This window comes from Hylobates moloch, unplaced genomic scaffold (assembly GCF_009828535.3).
Source record: "Hylobates moloch isolate HMO894 unplaced genomic scaffold, HMol_V3 SCAFFOLD_21, whole genome shotgun sequence".
NCBI classification, from domain to species: domain Eukaryota; kingdom Metazoa; phylum Chordata; class Mammalia; order Primates; family Hylobatidae; genus Hylobates; species Hylobates moloch.
In genome coordinates, this window is record NW_026652296.1 from 55,650,599 (window position 1) to 55,671,359 (window position 20,761).

The 20,761-nt window shown below is 41.5% G+C and overlaps 1 protein-coding gene and 2 pseudogenes across 5 annotated transcripts in view; 1 reads left to right on the forward strand and 2 right to left on the reverse strand.

The window, feature by feature from the left end:
* GPCPD1 (glycerophosphocholine phosphodiesterase 1) overlaps positions 1 to 8,936 on the forward strand; it is a 68,335-nt gene extending 59,399 nt beyond the window's left edge. For 4 of the 5 annotated variants that reach the window (XM_032141910.2, XM_032141912.2, XM_032141913.2 and 1 more), the window contains one exon: positions 5,479 to 8,038. In XM_032141910.2, the coding sequence (XP_031997801.1) occupies positions 5,479 to 5,668 (190 nt within the window). In that variant the 3' untranslated portion in view covers positions 5,669 to 8,038. Of the gene's footprint in view, positions 1 to 5,478 lie in introns of all 5 variants that reach the window. The other variant, XM_032141909.2, reaches the window with a different exon arrangement.
* LOC131382245 (eukaryotic translation initiation factor 4E-like) lies at positions 3,842 to 5,132 on the reverse strand (annotated as a pseudogene).
* An 11,100-nt stretch (positions 8,937 to 20,036) lies between the features above and the next one.
* On the reverse strand, positions 20,037 to 20,494 carry LOC116460783 (small ribosomal subunit protein uS13-like; annotated as a pseudogene).
* Between the last annotated feature and the right edge of the window lie 267 nt (positions 20,495 to 20,761).

The following is a 20,761-nucleotide window of genomic DNA, read 5'->3' on the forward strand; positions in this document are numbered from 1 at the left end:
ATTTGTGGGTATGATTCGTGGCACCTCAAAACAATTACAATAGTGACATCAAAGATTACTAATTACAGATCACCATATCAGAATCATAATGAAGAACTTTGAAATATTGTGGGAATTATCAAAATGTGACACAGACATGAAGTGAGCACATGCTGTTGGGAAAATGGCACCAACAGACTTGCTGGGTGCAGGGTAGTCACAAAGCTTCAATTTGTAAGAAACACAGTATCTGAAAAGCACAGGTGGGGCATGGTGGTTCATGCCTGTAATCCCAGCACTTTGGGAGGAGACCCATCTCATATAAAATAAAATTAAATTATAAGAAATTTAAAAAAAGAAGACGAAGTGCAGTAAAACAAAGATTGCCTGTGCTTGAGAAGTGTTACACAAAGAGTAAGTGATAAAATGTCACTAGGCCTGCTTTAAACAATACATTCCTTGGATTTGGTTCATATTACTATTCTTCCCATAAAGTTATATTACTGTCTGAATAAAGCTTGTTTTCCTTCCAGTATTTTGTCTCAATTAGTTTGGTTTTAAAATTGCAGTCCAAGTAAATCCTACCTACCTGCCTTTTAAACTATTTGGTTAATTTTGCATGAAATCGCATGCATGATGCATAGCGCTCTTCAGCGTTTCCAACTAATTTAATTAAAATTTTAAATTAATAATTTGAAACAAGTACTGGCTTTAGCAAATTTTTGAATGTATATGGTTGTGTGTGTATTTTTGTTATAAGGAATGATTACAAATATTTTCCAACAAGGAAGTGTGTTATGAGATTATATCATTTATGGTTCTGTAGAGTATACAAATTTGATGCAGATCCTTCATCTCAAGGGCTTTACTTGGTTGAAATCAAATGTTGACATTTAATGGAGAACAGGAAGATACATGATATAACAGGTGCTTAAGAAAGTTCTTCCTGGCTTGGAGCTTTAAAGAGGAAGAATTGAGTTGGAATTTGGGGAGAGGTTATGTTTACTTTGGCAAGATTTGTGTTCTAGGCAGAGGCAAGAGCGTAAATCAGGGCATGACTCTGTTGAGGGTTGCAGAGAGGTGGACAGGCACTGGGTTCCTAACAGGGTCCGAGGAGGGGAAAGGTGGGTTGTGTTGAGTTGGTTTTTACCCTCAAAAAGTGTTTTTTTTTTTTAAATTTTATTCAAAAAAGTATGTGTATATAGTTTTAAAATTCAAATAGTTTGAAAAATCTTATAATAAAAAACGAATAATTTCTTGTACCTTTTTCTTCCATTTGTCTCTGGCCAAGACCCTGTCCCCTCAAATCTTTATTATCTGGCTCTTCTGGCAGTTACCTCTATTTCTAAATAATCTGCTTATGCTATTTTTTCCATTATCAAATTCAGACATCATATAGAAGGTTTTCAATGATTAGTGACTTGGAGCCTTTGAGGCATTTTGGATTGGAGAGAGGTATGGTGAGAGTGTGTGAGTGTGTGTTTTCAATTATCAAACACTCAGCTGCTACATATCATTTTCTGGTATTTTGTTTGGGAAATTTGCACTTAGGATGATGAGTAAGAGGCTGTTCTTTTTATTTTTTTGAGATGGAGTCTTTGTCACCCAGGCTGGAGTGCAGTGGCACTATCTCGGCTCACTGCAGCCTGGGTTCAAGTGATTCTCCTGCCTTAGCCTCCAGCTCCTGGGTTCAAGTGATTCTCCTGTCCCAGCTGTAGTTTTGTATAGTTTCAAGCTTTAATTATACTTTGTAAAACTTGTAATTATGTTCTTAAAATTAACCTATATTGTTGCATGTAGCTATACCTTACTCCTTTTCGTGGTCGTATTAATATTCCATTGTTGTCTTTACCACAGCTTAGACTGCTATTTAGGAACATTTAGGTTGCTGCCAAGTAACTGCTATTTTATAGTGTTGCTGTGAACATTATTGATAGTACAGTGACTTTCAAACCTTTTTGCACCCAACCTATTTTATGTGGCAACCCAGTACACAGATAAGGTATATTTACAAATATGCACCTGAAACAATTCAAAGTGTCCTTTAGATACTTCCTGTTCATACGTGTACTTCTTTGCGTGTGTGCGCTTAAATGCTAGTCTTAACTTTCTGAACTGATTGTGTGACCCGCTGGGTCTCTAGCTCAGGACATCTGCCTGTGGGTCAGGCATTGGAAGTATAGCAGGAGTGGGCTATCCTGTATTTCCTGGTTCTACACTCATTGTAGCCTGTTACCAGTTCTCAGGAGTAGGCCAAAACATCATAATCCTGCAGGTAATGTGGAAACTTAATCAGCACATGGTTAGACCATATTTAAATAATATGCCACTTCAGGCTCATGAGGGCACTCTGTTCTTAGGTTAACATAGCTGCTAGAGTGACAGTGTCTCTCTCGGAGTAATAGCCCTCAACACATCTGCCTCTCCACTGGGCCGCTCCAGTACTGATTGGTTGATTGTGCACCGCTGTCATCCTGTGTCCTGCCATTCTCTGTGTTAGATCTCCTGTTTCCTGTAGCTCATATCTGTTTCTCTCTTGGTTCAATGAGTTTTACGGGACACATCTTTCAGCATCCTCTTAAGAAAGGTGAACACAGGAGGAAATGTTTTTGAGGTCTTATATGTCCAGAAATGTCATGGCTGTGTATAGAACTCTGTTAGAAATACGTTAGAATTTTAGAAACATTCTCCGTCATCTTTACCATTCCAGTGTTGCTGTTGAGTGTGAAGCCATCTTGATTATGTTCTCACATGTAATCTGTGTTTCCTGTTTAGAAACTTTGAGGGTCTTCCCTTTATTACCAGTGTTTGGAAATTCTATAGAGATGTGTTTTCTTGTGAGTCTGGCTTTGCCCACTTTTCTGGACACTTGGTAACCCCTTTAGTCTGTCAATACATGTTCTTAAACACGGGAAAATTTTTTCAAAAATATTTCTTTTGATTCTTGTCACTTTCAATTTTCTGGATTTTTTTTTCTTTATAGAAGTCTTTTTGTTTGAATCAAATAGCTCTTGGACCAGATTTTTCTTTTTTTTTCCTCCTATTTTGTCTTTTTTTTTTTGCTTCGTTTGAAAGATTTTCTCAATCTTACTTTCTACTCATTCTATTGAGCTTTTATGTTTTTTGTTTGTTTGTTTTTTTTGAAACAGTCTCACTCTTATCATCCAGGCTGTGGTGCAGTGGTGCGATCTGGGCTCACTGCAACCTCTGTCTCCTGGGTTCAAGCAAATTCTCATGCCTCAGTCTCCCGAGTAGCTGGGCCTGCAGGCGCACGCCACCATGCCTGGCTAATTTTTTGTATTTTAGTAGAGGCAGGGTTTCGCCGTGTTGCCCAGGCTGGTCTTGAACTCCTGAGCTCAGGCAGTTTGCCTGCCTTGTCCTCCCAAAGTGCTGGGATTACTGGTGTGAGCCACCCTGCCTGGCCTCTGTTGAGTTTTTCATGTCTGCTATTGTGTCTTTAATTTCCAAGAACTATCTTTTTTTCTCTGAATGTACTTTTTCCCATATATTTAGCATCCTATTCTCATTTAATGAACGTGCTATTTCCCTGAAGTCATTAAGGATTTTTTTTTTTATTTTTTTTGAGACAGGGTCTCATTCGCTCTGCTGCCCAGGTTGGAGTGCAGTGGCACAATCTCAGCTCACTGCTCCCTTGACCTCCTGAGTTCCAGTCCTCCCACCTCAGTGAATGAGACTTCTCTTACATCTTAGCAACATTTGGATGGAAATCAAATTTAAATCCAGTCCACTCTAGTCGTTTCTGAAGAGGATTTGATTCAGCTCCAAAATCTCGATTGCTTGACTTGGTCTCTTATGAGAATACTCAGAAGAATACTCAGAAGTATACTCAGAAGGTGTCTTCTTAAACAACAAACCTATTTTTAGTGGTGGAGCTGTTTTTAGTAGCTGTGTCTCCATGGGACTGATAACCAATCACTATGTTTGGAGGAAGTCCTAACCTTTCCTTGTATACCCTCCCTATATGTGTAACAGCGTCTCTGTTTTCACATTCAGTAGTTCATACTGCTATCTTAACACCTTTAGCTCTAACATTAACAACAGCTCCACATACATCATCACTGTAGTCATCAAAAGATTCTCCAATAAGGCACACGGTAGAGTCTCTAGCCAAAAGTGATTGAGGTCCCTTCATGTCTGCTGTTTGTTCAGTGTAAATTAGCCATCATCCTCCCCATTTGTTTTTCTCATCTTCCCACATGGGCTCAATACCATCCTTAAAAAGTGAGTAGTCATAGCCAGGCATTAAATTACTAGACAACTGGATATGGTTGTACAGAGCCCAGAAGTCAACAGGATCAAACTTAGAGATCAGCAGCAGGTTTGCTTGCCAAGTTTTGCTTTTATCTTTTTTAAAAAAACCAGAGTGCCCATCTGTTCTGTAGAGGATGTTTAATGTAGTGTTCTGGGTTAGCAACCTCCTGATTAGATTCTGTTTTCTCCCCTTCCATAGGGGGATTAGGTGGTTTCTGGTTTGATAGTCGCCGTCTCAGATTGATCTGCTCCTGCTTTTAACTCTGCTCTTCGTGTTTCCTACCACTGGCCTGTGAGCCAGCCTTTTCAGTTCTCTCACTGACAAACTTTTAGTTCTTATTTATCCATCTGTTTTCCAGCTTTCAAAATGTTGTAGCTTTGTCTCTTGGGTTTTTCTCATACTTATGGATTTTATTAAAAAGCATCTTTGTTTTATTTTTAATGGAATATAGGGAGAGAATGAAGTTAAAGTTAAGTTAAAGTTCTGTCTTGATACCTTGACCCAGAGGTCATTTTTCATTCTCTTAGATATGTCTTTAATTAGTAGAAATTCTTTGTTTTAATACAGTCAGATATTTATTAGTCACCATATTTTTTATTGTGTTGAAAAAATTCTTTCCTACTGTGATGTCATAAAGATTCTCTGATACTGCCTTACATAGTTGCCTGGCTGTCACATTCAGGCACAGGAGGCCATCCTTTCTCTGCTGATGGGCAGTGCCAGTGTCAAGTCACCGGAGGCTCTTTCAGAGTTCTCCACTCTGGATGCATCTGATGTTATTGAGCAGCTTTAGAGTAGTTCCCACGCTGGTGAGCAGTCTTCTTATCTTGATCTTTAGTGACTTTGAAGTCAGAGCAGTCAGTTTTTTATAGATTTCCATTTGTTAAAAAAAAAAAAAAAAGGCGAGTTGGAGGGCAAATGCTTTAAGCTAGATCACAAGTAAACTAGACACTTCATTTTCTGATTCAGTTGCTTTATGTTGAGCTCCATTGTATCAGAGATACAAAAGGGCAATGCTGCTCTTCTGGATTGTTGGAAAGACTGGGAAGAAGAGAAATTTTAAAAAATAGAACGGATACTTTCATCTTTAAAACAAAACAAAAACTCTGATGTGGATGTTCCAGGCATTCTGTAAATGAATTCTTATGACAAGGTTGAATCAGGCAGGTCTTAGGTAAACCATAAAATTACAGTATTTTATGTATTTTGTATTTGTTTCATCATAGGATATATGATTGGATGCCTGAACAACCAAATATATTCCAAGTGGAGCAATTGGAACGCCTGAAGCAAGAATTGCCAGAACTTAAGAGCTGTTTGTGTCCCACTGTTAGCCGCTTTGTTCCCTCATCTTTGTGCGGGGAGCCTGATATCCATGTGGATGCCAATGGCATTGATAACGTAGAGAATGCTTAGTTTTTATTGCGCAGAGGTCATTTTGGGGGCATGCGCCGCTGTTCTGGGTATTCATTTTTCATCACTGAGCATCGTTGATCTATGCCTTTTGGGCTTCTCAGTTCAATGAAGCAATAATGAAGTATTTAACTCTTTCACTACAGTTCTTGCAAGTATGCTATTTAAATTACTTGGCCAGGTATAATTGCCAGTCAGTCTCTTTATAGTGAGAAAATTTATTGGTTGGTAATATAAATATTTTAAACTGAATATATAAATCTATAATGTTAAACAAATATTCATTAAAAGCATAGCACTTTGAAATTAACTATATAAATAGCTCATATTTACACTTACAGCTTTTCATTTGATCAGGTCTGAAATCTTTAGCACTTAAGGAAAATGACTATGCATAATTATACCTGACCATGGAAAAAATAAGTACCTCAAATGCATGCATTTGCACTGGTGATTCCAACTACACAAATATTTGTGCCATCTTATATATAGGTATTTTTTACATGGGTTGACATGCACACAACACCATTTTCATTCAGTATGAACCTTGAGGCTGCTGCCATTTTTCCACTTAACCAAACCAGCCTGAAGGTGAACCTTGAAACTTCTTTCACAAATCTTTCAAAAGTTGTTTTACATCAATGTTAAAATTTCAAAATGCTGCAGGGTAATTTAATGTATAAAATATTAGTAAGAAAAAGTATGTATTGCATACGTAGTAGAATAGATCACAACATATAAATTCAATTCAGTGCATGCTTTAGGTGTGAAGCATGAGATATTGTACATGTTTACCATTAGGTCCTTGCATCTGTGGTGCTAGGTGAGTATGAGAAGATGTCAAGGACTGGACGCATTTTGTTGCCTAAAAAAAAAGGCTGTAGGCGTTTTAAATATGCTTATTTTGTGTGTCTCTCACTACTTATTACACACTGTTGCTTTGTGGGTTTGTTTTGTATGTGTGTTGTACAGTAGTTAAATTTCCATGCAGAAAAATAAATGTCCTGAATTCTCATATTAGTTTTCTTTATCGTATATCATGCATGCAATTTATTTAGAAATGTAGGTCTTACTAAATGTATATGCATGTGTTTCAGATTATACTAGGATTTCTTGGATTAGAAGCAGATTGTGTTAACTGTAACTTAAAGAATGTTAAATAAAATGATACAGATTTATTTTCTTCATTACAAAATGAAATTGCAAGAAGGTGTTACTTTTGTAGAATGGTTTTATAATGTGACAAGAAATTTTAATATAGTGTCTACCCTAAAGGGATGGCTTATTTGCATCTACCTTTTACTGCATGTTTTTCACGAGGCAGTTTATTCATATATTGACATATTTTGGTAGTAGCTGAGAACCTAAGACTTGAAATTATACATTATGTATTATTTTTTAAGCTGAACAATGCAATTTTGGTCAGATCTTGTTTGTGTGAAGATAGGCTCTGAAATCCTATGGTATTGCATTTGTAACTTTCATATTAATGGAAAATAGTTTAGGAAATGGAGTCTTCTGCAAGGGTTCTGTATACTTTTCCCACATTGTGTGAGATTTTCCAACATTTTGGTGTGAATTGGGCACTTTTGGAAAACTTCTGAAAAAGAATTAGTTTCCTTCATCTGCAGACCTTTGTCCAATATGGTTACCATTTCTTTATAGTAACTCAATTAGTCATATGTGTTTGTTTCTAGTCCTGCTCCTTTGCTCCTCTCCTATGCCTTCCCAATGCTGGCTCCATTTTGAAGACTCGAGGACAGAGGGGAAGCAGATCATAAAGAGAAAAAGGAGACGGAAGAAAGGATGAAGGAAGAAGGTCATGGGGAGTGTGGCTTCTGAGCAGTTTAGTTGCTGGGGAGAGCAGACAGTCACTACCTACAGTACAGACAGAACCTTCCTGCTCACTTTCTGTCCTATCTCTTCCTGACCTTATGAACCAGTGTTAGTAGATGATTAAAACATGACAAGCAGTGGCTCCTTATTTTCACAGGACTAAGTCTGGGCCTTCATATCACTAGCTGTTGCCTTTTACACCCTGCTTCAGCCACACTGTCCCTGTCATTGGCCCTGGACTTCCTCTCTGTGCCCGTGTGTCCCCTGCCTGGGAGCCCTCTCCCATAGTCACTTTCTCTCTGCCAAACTCATTTCTTCTTGTACCCAAGACCTCTCTCCTGAGCCCTTGTGGAAACTCCAGAAAGGATGAATCCATCTTTGTGCTCCATGGGTTGTACCTTGGTCAGGCCGTGCATCACAGTAATTCTAGGCAGGCAGAGTTGATCTTTGTCTCATCTGCCAGGCTGCAGGCTCTTCAAGGGCAGGGACCTTGTCATAGTCATTTTTATTTTCACAGTGCTTGGAACATGGTGGAAAATGAATGTTGGAATTATTGGAGTAATATAATTTGTATCAAATGTCCTTTTGAATTAAGAGATTTAGTTATGTTTACTAAGAATGTAAACTTTGGTTTACATTTTGACAATTAGGATGGTTTATTGATGTGAATTTTGAAATGTAGAGGTATAATGTTAAATTATTTTCTACTTTATGGAAATCAAGTGAAATGTTTGATAAAATGCTGCCATTATCCTCTGGTATTTTCTACTCTCTGGAATTATGTACTGTAAATGATCAGATGTAAATGTGAGGCACACCGCTCACCCCTGTGTGGGAAGTGTGGTGGTACTTCCTGCCACCCACCCACCTCTCTGCCGTTGCTCCTTGTGACACTTGTCTATCGTCTTCCCTCCAAACTCCAAGCTTACAGCTACCTCAGTACTGCTTTCCTTGTCTGAAAGACCTCCTTTGCCTTCCTTCAGTGTCCCGCTCAGGTGCCACCTCCTCCGTAAAGCTCATCTCAGCTTTTGATCTGAATCATGATGGAAACATGCAGACAGCCTCTCAGTCTTACTATTTAATGTTGTAGCTGGGAAAAAACCCAGAGAGGTTAACTGATATACTGGGTTGGGACTAGGATGTGGGTTTTGTGACTCTGAATCCCATGTTCTCAAACTACGCTGCCTTCCGAAGTCTGGCATTTGTTAGCTCTTGCTTCCTTGTAGTCCAGCTTCTTATGTGCCTGTTATATTCTCCAGTAAGATTGTAAGCCCCTTAAGGGCAGGGACGTCTTTGCATCTCTAGCACTGCTATAGTGTTCTATCCTTAGTTATGAACTAGATAAATAAATGGTGGTGGCAACAATCCTAGTTTCCTAACTCAGATTGTTTCACGATAAACATACAGTTTTGTATGGCATGCTTGGCCATAATGTCTGGAGTATGTGTGCGCTCACATGTGCATGTGTGTTTGCATGTGTTTGTATGTTTACCCATGGAGTTCTCTGTCTGGTTGCTTGGAGTCATGTATTTGATGGATTATGCTAAAACCAATTTTTTGCTCCATGCAGACTGAGGAGAAATAACAGGGATAGTTATTCCATTTAAGTGGAAGAAGAAGGTACAGTTTTTCCCCCAGGCCTGGTTGCCTCTTCCTGGGACAGCATACCTAAATCCCGCAGTTGGTGGACTGGTAGTGAAAAGGGCGCTGCCTTGGATAGGAATTGTGTGGCCTGGGGCAAGTCACCTCATTAGTCCTGGCAGACACTCATTGCCCTTTCTGCTTCGGCTCGCTCTCTATGCCTCTGACTAAATTCTGCCTTTCACATTATTACTGGCTTGGTACTCTAGGTTGATAATGGAGTCCCGTTAATTGAGATTTGGATACAATTGATTTATTCCTTTGCATTTTAGTTTTGGATCATGTATTTTTGGGGTAGAAAGCAAAGTATCTGTATTAGAAATACTGCATGATTTTGGCATTCATGATTGGAAACTCATTCCAATATGACCTCTTAGTGGGCTTGTACAATTTGAGAAGTAGGTTTGAGGTTTTTAAAATGCAAGAGACCATATGAGGAAGACTACCATGCAAATGTGTGTGGAGATGAGGAGGGGAGATGATGGGCTGGAACAGTTGGAGACTTCATAGAGCTGTCAAGCTCTCACAGATACAGGTACAGGTCAAGGGAGTTGTGAAACCAGTTTGGGTCGCAGTCTGCATAAAGTCAGAGGCCAGGGTCATATTCATGGTGTGTTCAGGGGGAATGAAGGAGCCATTTTGACAATGGAGAATATATTATGAATGCCAAAGAGAAGCTTAGCATCGTATAGAAGATAAAAGTTAATGATTTTTAAGAAGGGAAATGACATGAAAGGCAAGTGTTTTAAAGTAACGAGGAAAGTAATATTAGTGTAGGAATAAGAGGAATACTATAATTTATCTAGTCCTCTACTAAATTTACCTAAATATGAAAATAGAAATGTGGATAGGATGGGTGACCTTCTGAAGCTTACTTGCAAAGCCAAACTACTTAATTTAACAGGAAGAAAGCAATAAAAGCTCAGCAAAAGTTCGGTGGCATCCCACAGTTTTAAATATGTCTCTCTGCAGACCAGGTCTCTCAAATAAGTTCTGGATTCATACATCCAGCTGTGTCCCCATCTCCACTTTAAGGTCTAATAAGCATCTCACACTTAACATACCTGAACAAAGCTCTTGCTTCCTCCTTCCTTCTACCAAACCTGCTCCCATCCCACCTCCTCCCAAGTTCTGTCTCAGTGTGTGGTGCCTGGGAGTCATCCATGCGATTAGTATAGCTTTATGTTATGTGTGTTAGGGTAGTTGCTCGATATTTTTAAATAACTTTTAAATATTTTAAATATTTTTAAATAACTTGATACTTTCTCAAATGCCAGAAGAATACGCTTGAGAGTCTGATCAGTGTTGGACTAATTTGCTATATTAAGAACATAGCAGGGGCCGAGTGCAGTGGCTCATGCCTGTAATCCTAGCACTTTGGGAAGCTGAGGCAGGCAGATCACCGGAGGTCAGGAGTTCCAGACCAGCCTGGCCAACACGGTGAAACCCCATCTGTACTAAAAATACAAAATTAGCCGGGCATGGGGGGCGCCTGTAATCCCAGCTACTCGAGAGGTGGAGGCAGGAGAATCACTTGAACCTGGAAGTTGGAGGTTGCAGTGAGCCGAGATCGTGTCACTGCACTCCAGCCTGGGTGAAAAAAACTAAAATTTATTTGGAGAGGCAAAGGAACTAGAATAGCTAAAAACAATTTTGAACAAGGAGCAAGTGGGAGGAATCACTCTACCTGATTTTAAAACTTATATAACTACAGGACTCAAAACTTTGGTACTGGCGGAAGGATAGATACATAGATCAGTGGCCCAAAATAGAAAAATCCACACAAGCACAGCCAAATGCTTTTTGACAAACATGCAAAGGCAATTCAGTGAAGGATTGAAAGAAGGATAGTCTTTTCAAGAAATGATGCTGGAGCGGCCAGGCGTGGTGGCTCACGCCTGTAATCCCAGCATTTTGGGAAGCCGAGGTGAGTGGATCGCTTGAGGTCAGGGGTTCAAGACCAGCCTGGCCAACATGGCAAAATCCTATCTATACTAAAAATATAAAAGTTAGTGGTGGCATGCATCTGTAATTCCAGCTACTCAGGAGATTGAGGCATGAGAATCACCTGAACCTAGGAGGTGGAGGTTGCAGTGAGCCAAGATTGTGCCATTGCACTCCAGCCTGGGCAACAGACTGAGACCCTGTCTCAAAAAAAAAAAAGGTTGGAGCAATGGGACATCCAATGCCACGAGAATGAATGTTGGCCTAAATTTTACACCTATGCAAGAAGTAACTCAGATCATAGATTAAAATATAAAACCCCAAGTCTTTTAGCAGATAACAGGCTGGGTGTGGTGGTTCACACTTGTAATCCCAGAACTTTGAGATGAAGACCAGTCTGAGCAACACAGCAAGATCTCATCGCTACAAAAATTTAAAATATTAGCCCAGCAAGATAGCGTGCACCTATGGTGCCATCTACTCCGGAGGCTGAGGCAGAAGGATTGCTTGAACCCAGGTGGTTAAGGCTGCAGTGAGCCATGATTGTGCCACTGCATTCCAGCCTGGGTAACAGCAAGACCCTGTCTCCAAAAAAAAAGAAGATAAAGAGAGTATCTTCAGGACCTAAGGCTTGGTAAAGAACTCTGAGACATGACACCAAAAGTACTATTCATAAAATTCAAAAATCAGTAAATTGGACTATGTAAAAATGTAAAACTGTTGCTCCGTGAAAGACCTGTTAAAAGGACAAAAAGGGCTAGGCATAGTAGCTCACGCCTGTAATCCCAGCACTTTGGGAGGCTGAGGTGGGCAGATTGCTTGAGTCCAGGAGTTCAAGACCAGCCTGCGCAATGGGGTGAAACCTCATCTGTACAAAAAATACAAAAATTAGCTAGGTGTGATGGCACACGCCTGTAGTCCCATCTACTCAGGAGGCTGAGGTGGGAGGATCACTTGAGCCCTGGAGGTTGAGGCTACAATGAGCCGAGATTGTGCCCATGCACTCCAGTCTGGGCAACAGAGTAACACCCTGTCTCAAAAATAAAATAAAAAGACAAGTTTACAAAGTGAGAGATAATATTTGCAAAACAAATCTCTGACAACGAACTCTGAAAATTCAACAGTCATAGCCAGGTGCAGTGATGCCTGTAGTTCCAACTACTACTGAGTGGGAGGATCACTTGAGCCCAGGAGTTCGAGGCTGTAGTGAGCTGTGATTGTGCCACTGCCCTTCAGCCTGGGTGACAGAGCAAGATCTTGTCATAAAACAAAACCAAGAAAAAAAAATGAAAATTCAGTTTAAAAATGAGCAAAAGATATGAGGATATATATTAAAGATGATATAAGAATATCAATAAACACATGATAAGATATTCAACATCATTTGCCATTAACGAAATGCAAATTAAAATCATGATGAAGCCCAGGCCTGGTGGCCCACACCTGTAATCCCAGCACTTTGGGAGGCCAAGGTGGGTGGATGACTTGAGGTCAGGAGTTTGAGACCAGCCTGGTCAACATCTCTACTAAAATACAAAATTAGCCAGGTGTGGTGGCACTTGCCTGTAATCCCAGCTACTCGAGAGGCTAAGGCAGGAGAATCTCTTGAACCTGGGAGGCAGAGGTAGTAGTGAGCCAAGGTCATGCCACTGCACTCCAGCCTAAGCAATAGAGTGAGACAACAACAAACAACAACAAACATACCCAATGGGTAAGTGGTCTCCAAGTTTCTAGAAACCAACTCTGTAAGTGATCTTTAGAAGCATAGTTTCTTGTGTCAACAAGTGTCTCTAGTTGAGATAGAAATGACAGTCTGTCTCCATTGACTTTCAGCAAGGTTGTTCTATGAGGAAAGGGCCAAGGTTTGGGGAATGCGTGTGATGAAGATATCCCAGGCTTGGTGTTAGAAGGAAGTGGCCATGCGCATAGCGGAGGCAGAGGTGCCCAGGCTCCCAGCATGTTTTTGTAATTGCCTAATGGGCTTGTCCTCCCCCCTGCACAGACAAAATCAATTCACTGAGACCACGGTGTTGCAGTGAAGAGTTTAATTGATGCAAGACCCACCACCACACAGGAGATGGAGTTATTGTTCAAACTGATCCCTGTGAAGGCTTTGAGTTTAGGGGTTTTCAAGGATAGTTTGGTGGGCAGGGGACTAGGGAATGCTACTGATTGGCTGGAGATGCCATCACAGGGGCATGGAAAATGGTTGCCTCTGGGTGGGGGTCCCAGAGGACTGGTTAGTCATGAGTCTGGGTGGAGTTAGCCAATTGTCAGTAGTGTGGAAGTCTGAAAAGACACCTCAAAAGACCAATCTTAGGTTCTACAATAGTGATATTATCTACAAGAGAAATTGGGGAAGTTGCAAATCTGTGACCTCCGGAACAATGGCTGTTTATCCTTTATGTCTACATTTTAGCAGAATTCAGGCCCTTCTCATTCTCCTCATCTTGCGGCCTTTCATTAGTTTTACAAAGGTGATTTAGTTTTGGGAAGGGCTTTGGTAGGCTAAGGTTAAACTATAAACTAAACGTCTCCCAAAGTTAGTTTGGCTTATGTCCAGAAATGACCAAGAACAGCTTGGAGGTTAGAGGAAAGATGAAGTGAGCTATGTCAGATTTATCTGACTGTGTAATTTTGCAAAGGCAGTTTCACGTGGAGGGCTCTGCCAGAGATACAGAATTTGTGCACCTTGCCTCAGCCTCTGTTGTCTTAGGAAATATCCCAGAGATGCATAAATTCCCAGCTGGTCCCTTCTTAGAACTGGTGGGTGTGTCCTGGAAGATTCCCCAAGGTCCATGTGTTGGGCAGTCCTCCCACCTCAGCCCCGCAAGTAGCTGGGACTACAGGGCATGCCACCCACCTTCCCCTCTGAAAGCATTTCATGGTTGTCACCAAAGTGTGTGGAGTCTGGACCAACAACTCCACTAGCAAGTCTTAGTGAGATGACTGGCTCAAAGAGGAGTCCCCAAAATGTTTATACCTCTTGTAACTAATTATTTTTAAGTTTGGGAAACATTAGGAAATAAGGAAGCCAATGACTACTGATGCCAAAAATGCAGAAGCTATGACTCCTTTGCTGTGACTCTGGCAGTGAATCCTGTACTGGACTAGGTCAAGTATGGGCAGGGAAGTGCTACAGCTTGTATTGTTGAGTTCCCAGTTTCCCTGTGGGGCACTATTTGGGGTACAGGAATTGCTCATGATTTTATATAACGCAGAGATACCTACTAGACAGAATTTTACCAAGTCATGGCTAGGCACTGGAGGCTCAGTGGTGAGCACGTGGTTACCCCCTCATGAAGCTCAACAGCTGCAACATGCAATACATTGGAATCCTGCCTCCATCTGTGTGAATCATCTGTTTGAGCGTCAGTCTCTCAATCTCTCTCTCTCTCTGTCAATCTCTCTCTCTCTCTCTCTGAGACAAGATCTCACTCTGTCACCCAGGCTGGACTGCAGTGGCATGATCATGGTTCACTGCAGCCTTGATGCCGGGAGCTCAAGCCATCCTCCTGCCTCAGCCTCCCAAAGTGCTGGGATTACAGGCGTCAGCTGCCATGCTTGGCCAATGAAACCAAGTTGTTTTTTTTTTTTTTCAAATGGAGTCTTGCTCTTGCTCTTGTTGCCCAGGTTGAAGTACAATGGCGCGATCTCGGCTCACTGCAACCTCCGCCTCTGGAGTTCAAGCAGTTCTCCTGCCTCAGCCTCCCGAGTAGCTGGGATTATAGACGCATGCCACCATGCCTGGCTAATTTTTGTATTTTTTGGTAGAGACAGGGTTTCATCATGTTGGCCAGGCTGATCTGGAACTCCTGACCTCGTGATCCACCTGCCTCAGCCTCCCAAAGTGCTGGGATTACAGGTGTGAGCCACTGTGCACAGCCTAATAAAATCAACTTCTAATGACCACAGCTCTTTGCCAGCGACGGTGACGCAAATAAGTCCAAGGAACAGGGAGGCTGTGGAATGGCACATCAGTCACTCTGGACCAGCAGGAAAGTAGATTTTCACAGGTCTAGGGCAGGGCACGAATGAGGTGAGCACTGGACCGCTTATCATGTCGAAAGCAAGGAAGGTATCAAACACTAATAGGATGAAGTCAAAGGAACCCGGAACCGACTCACCTACGACGGGACAAGTTTTAGCACCAAAACAGATGTTTACAATAGACTGAAACATATCATAATGACAAAATTACAAAATGAAACAACAGCAAGACCCCCTGCATTTGTCACCACTAGAATTTTCCAGGGAATAGGTCAGTTGTTTGACAATTGAGAAATAAAGGGACAGAATGAAGCATTTATCCTGCCTTTCTGTATTAGCTCCCTTGCTTCTTTCCTGTCTCTCTCTCCCTTCCTTCCCTTCTTTCCTTCCTTGCTTTCTTCCTTCTCCCTTCCCTTCCTTTCTTTCATCTTTCTTCCCTTTCTTTCCTTTCTTCAGGGGCTCATTCTGTTGACCAACCTGGAGTGCAGTGCTGCAATCATGGCTCACTGCAGCCTCAACTTCACAGGATCAGATGATCCTCCCACCACAGCCTCCTGACTAACTGGGATGAGAGGCATGCACCACCAGGCCTGGCTACCTTTTGTATTTTTTTGTAAAGATGGGGTTTTGACATGTTGCCCAGGCTGATCTCGAACTCCTGGACTCAAAGCGATCCACCCACCTTGACCTCCCAAAGTACTGGGATTACAGGCATGAGCCACTGTGCCCCGCATCAGCTGTATTTCAAAAACACCAAGTCAGTGATAAGGAAAAGTTTTCCCTTATAGAAGAATTCTATAATAGAAGCAAAAAGAATGATAGAATTTTTAAAAAAATCATCTTGCAGGCATGAATGAAACAATGAATGTAAATAATGATCATCAGGAGATGCTAGAACCACAATGTGAAAAGTTTACAGGGAACTTTATGATGAAGAGATCAGGCTCACAACACCGGAACCTGCTGAGCATTTGGCCCTAGCATCACCAAATATAGCAATGAGCCATCCAGATGGGTAGCCATAGCAAAAGCACAATATCTTTTATCAGTTCTTCTTCCCTAAAAAGCTGAATCTGAACAAGTCTTTAGACCTGACTTTCCAATGTACAGCAAATACAGGGGACAGAGTACTATAGGATGCAGATGACACCATAGGGAGCAAAAAGCCAAACTCAGAACACGGAACATTCTAGAAGGTAATTGATTCATCCTCTCCAAAAAACCAATGGCATTAAAACAAAAAGAGATGTAAGATTGCTATGGAAAAAAAGAGACTTAAGAGATATAATAACCAAATGCAATGTATGGACCTTTCTAATCCTGATTCAAACAAACCAATTATAAAAAGATAGTCCTGAGATAATCAGATAAATAAATATGCATCCTGGCGTTTAACACAGTGAAACCCCATCTGTACTAAAAATACAAAAAATTAGCCGGTCATGGTGGTGTGCGCCTGTAGTCCCAGCTACTTGGGAGGCTGAGGCAGGAGAATTGCTTGAACCCAGGAGGCTGAGGCAGGAGAATCGCTTGAACCCGGGAGGCAGAGGTTGCAGTGAGCCAAGATCGCACTGTGGCACTGCAGCCACAGCGACAGAGCGAGACTCCATCTCAAAACAAAAAAAAATATGGACAGATAGTAGGTGATATTAAAGGGATTGTTGTTAGCTTTATTGGGTGTTAGCTTTATTGAGTGTTTGATGGCTTGTGTTTTTCTTTTTAAAATATTCTTATCAGTTAGAGAAGCATGCTAAAGTATTTACAAGAGAAATGATATACTATCTTGGATTTTAAAAAGTGTTTTGTCTTTTATTTGTTTCCATCCCATTTAATAGAAGTTCAAGTATCTTGGATTTGCTTTAAAACAATCCGGTACAAAAAAGAGAGGATAGATAAAAGGATTCTGGCAACTTGTTGGTAATTGTTATAATTGTAGCTGAGTGATGAGTATATATTCTGCCTACCTTTGCATGTGTTTGAAATTTTCCATAACAAAAAGTTAAAAGAGAAAGCAAAAAAAAAAAAAAAAAAAAAAAGTAGGGAAACGCCAGGACACTGGTTCTGAATCTGCTCCTAACCAGTTTTGAGCTTGAGCAAGTTAGTTCAATTCTCTGGGTTTCAATTTCCTTATCAGTAAAATCAGTAATTCAGTGATGACCATCTAACACCTAACTTCTGTGGTTCTTTATTCTCTTTGACTTGGGAACCATTTTTATTTAATTAAATTAATTTTTTTTAACATTAAAAAAATAGGGACAGGGTCTCCATATGTTGCCTAGGTTTGTCTTGAACTACTGACCTCAAGCAATCTTCCTGTCTCGGCCTCCTAATGTGCTAAGCATGAGCCACCATGCCGGCTGGGAGCCATTTTTAAATGCCTCCTCTGTGACATCCAGGAGGGGAAGGCAACCGTGGTACGGGTTGTATCAGGAGGTGTGGGCTTCCTGAGGGAAGTGGAAAGCAGAACAAGTCCAGGGTTAAACGGTGATAATGAAGAGTTTATTTGTGTTTTCTTAGCTAACCAAGGAACTACAAAGGGGAAGAAGGATTCATTTGACGCAATTTCCCCCCCACCACCTTTTTTATTTTTTCAGTGTGCGTTGTTGGGTAATTTCTGTACAGGGTTCTCTATGCTGTGGGTCTAGGTGGGAGAATTGCTTGCTCACCCTTTGGCCTAATGCAGAAGGAACAGCTTACCCCAGCTGCGGGGGTGTAACTGTTTCAGCTCAAGAGACTCTTACCCAACATTCTGTTCATGGTAAACAAAATTCTAGGTATGTAGGGAAATGTCTGCAATGAGGCAAGAGCAACTTGTGAGCAGAGGGTAGAAAGCTCTTGATGAGCAGCTGCTGTAGGGTTTCTATATTATGAAATGTAGAAAGCCCAGTCTGGCTTCTGAATTCTTATACTCTGTCAGCTGGTATTTATCTAGGGCATACACATTGACTGTAATGTTAGATTGAGCCAAATATCTATAGGAATACACATCTGCAAAAAAATGCACCCTTAAGAATGAATTGGGTGTTAGTTATACCTTTGTTGTTCAGCAAGCGACAGGGAGATGACTGTGGATTGATCTATAATTCTTTTAATTTCAGAAGTCAAGTTGCATAGCTTTAAATACCATCTATGTGGTATAGACCCTCAGATTTATACCTGCAGCCTCATCTCTCCTGTGAGCTGCAGACCCCTATTAGACAACTGCCTACTCAGAATCTAGCAGGTGGTCTAGCAGGTCTCTCAAACTTAACATATCCCAGTATGAACTCACGTGCAACCCCTTCTTCTCAAACATTCTACTTGCAGTCTTCCGCATAACAGGTGCTCCATCCTTCCAGTTGCTCAGGTCAAATCTTTAGTCATTTTTGCTTCTTTTTTTTTTTTTTTTTTTTCACCCATCTGGATCATGGCACGACTTGGTCACTGCAACTCCCCCTCTTTATCAGGATTCTACTGCCTCAGCCTCTCGAGTGCCACCATGCCTGGCTAATTTGTGTATATTTAGTAAAGACAGGGTTTCGTCATGTTGGCCAGGCTGGCCTCGAACTCCTGACCTCAAGTGATCTGCCTGCCTCGGCATCCCAAAGTGCTGGGATTACAGGCATGAGCCACTGCTCCCGGCCCACCCTTGATTCTTTGACTTTAATTCCCAACTTCCGATTCATTAGCAAATCCTGTAGGGTGCTTCCTTCAAAATATTTCTTTTCTCCAGCATAAATTGGAATCTCTGGCTAGAACTGGACCTCCTCCCTGCTTCTGGTCACAACTTGGTCACCACTGAGAAAATCAGGACTTAACCTCTTTATGACTCTGATCTCTGCTTATTTCAGGCACCACGAAAATCCCAGGCTGAGATCCCTCAGCCCTGAGACACTTGTCCCATACATTTGTGCTTCTTCCTCTCTGAGCCCGTCTTCCAGCTCTCACCATCCCGTGCAGGCTATCCTCTGTGCTGCTCGGTGAATTATCAGCTAAATGTCCTCATCCACCTCTTCTCTCTACACATTCCCTTCATCTTCTTTCTCTAGGCCAGCACTGCCCAATAGAAGTCTACTGTAACCCTAGATGTGTTCTAAATTTTCTTTTTGTTTGTTTGTTTTGTGGCAGCGACACGATCACAGCTCACTGTAGCCTCAACTTCCCAGGCTCCGGTGATTCTCCCACTTCAGCCTCCTGAGTAGCTGGGACTACAGTTACTTGCCACCACGCCCAGCTAATTTTGTATTTTTTTGTAGAAATAAGGTCTCGCCATGTTGCCCACGGTACTCTTGAATTCCTGAGCTCAAATGATCCACTCACCTTGGCCTCCCAAAGTGCTGGGATTACAGGTGTGAACCACCTCACCCAGCTAAATTTTCTAGTAGCCCTATTAAAATAAGTAAAAAGAACCAGGTGAAATTAATTTCAACTATATATTTTATGTAGCCCAATAAATCCAACACAAAAAACATATTTTATATAACCCAAAACACTGCAACATGCAAAAAATATAGAAATGTTAAAAGATATTTTACATCTTTTTTCTTCCATACTGTCTTTAAAATCTGGTGTGTATTTTATGTGTAGAGCACATGATAGTTTGACTTTTTTAAAATTTTTTAATTTTTATTTTATTTTGTTTAGGTATATAAACTATTAACAAACAAGGCCTACAAACTTGTTTTTTTTCTTTATTGAGATAGAGTCTTGCTCTGTTGTCCAGGCTGGAGTGCAGTGGCGCAATCTCGGCTCACTGCAAGCTCCGCCTCAAGGGTTCACGCCATTCTCCTACCTCAGCCTCCCGAGTAGCTGGGACTACAGGCGCCTGCCACCGCGCCCGGCTAATTTTTTGTATTTTTAGTAGAGATGGGGTTTCACTGTGTTAGCCAGGATGGTCTCGATCTCCTGACCTTGTGATCTGCCCGCCTCGGCCTCCCAAAGTGCTGGGATTACAGGCGTGAGCCACCGCGCCTGGCCAAACTTATTTCTTCTTAGATACACCCATGGTATGGCCACAGCGGCCAGTGGTCTTGCTGTGCTGGCCTGGGACATGAAGGCCCCAGAAGTGGCATAGCCCTCTATAGGCTCAAATCTTCTTCAGTTGCTCCAGGTTCTCACAGAGGTTGTTATCCAGACCATTGGCCAGGTCCTGGCTGTATTTTCCATCCTTTACATCTTTCTGTCTGTTTGAGAACCAGTCTGGGATCTTGGGCTGTCATGGATTCAGCATAGTGGTGATCACACATCCACCTTATCCTCAGTGAGTTCTCCTGGCCTCTCAGTGAGGTCAATGCCAGCTTTCCTCGACACCACAGGAGCAGATCTTCAACACACGCCCTTGATGGCAATGGTGGCAAAAGCTGTTTTCCGACACCCATCAATGTTGGTGTTGAGTATTCACAAAATATGCTGGGACTTCTCAGAGATCACTAGAGACATGGTGGCAGCACAAGTGGTGGTGTGTAGGTCTCTGGTGGAAGACAGAATGGGAATGACTCCTTCTTTTTTTTTTTAGAGACAGCGTCTGCTCTGTCACCAAGGCAAGAGTGCAGTAGCATGGTCATAGCTCACTGTAGCCTCGATCTACTGGGCTCAAGGGATCCTTCCGTGTCAGCCTCCTGAGTAGCTGGGACTACAGAAGCATGCCACCATGCCCAACTAATTATTTATTTATTATTATTAGTTTATTTATTTTTGAGATGGGGT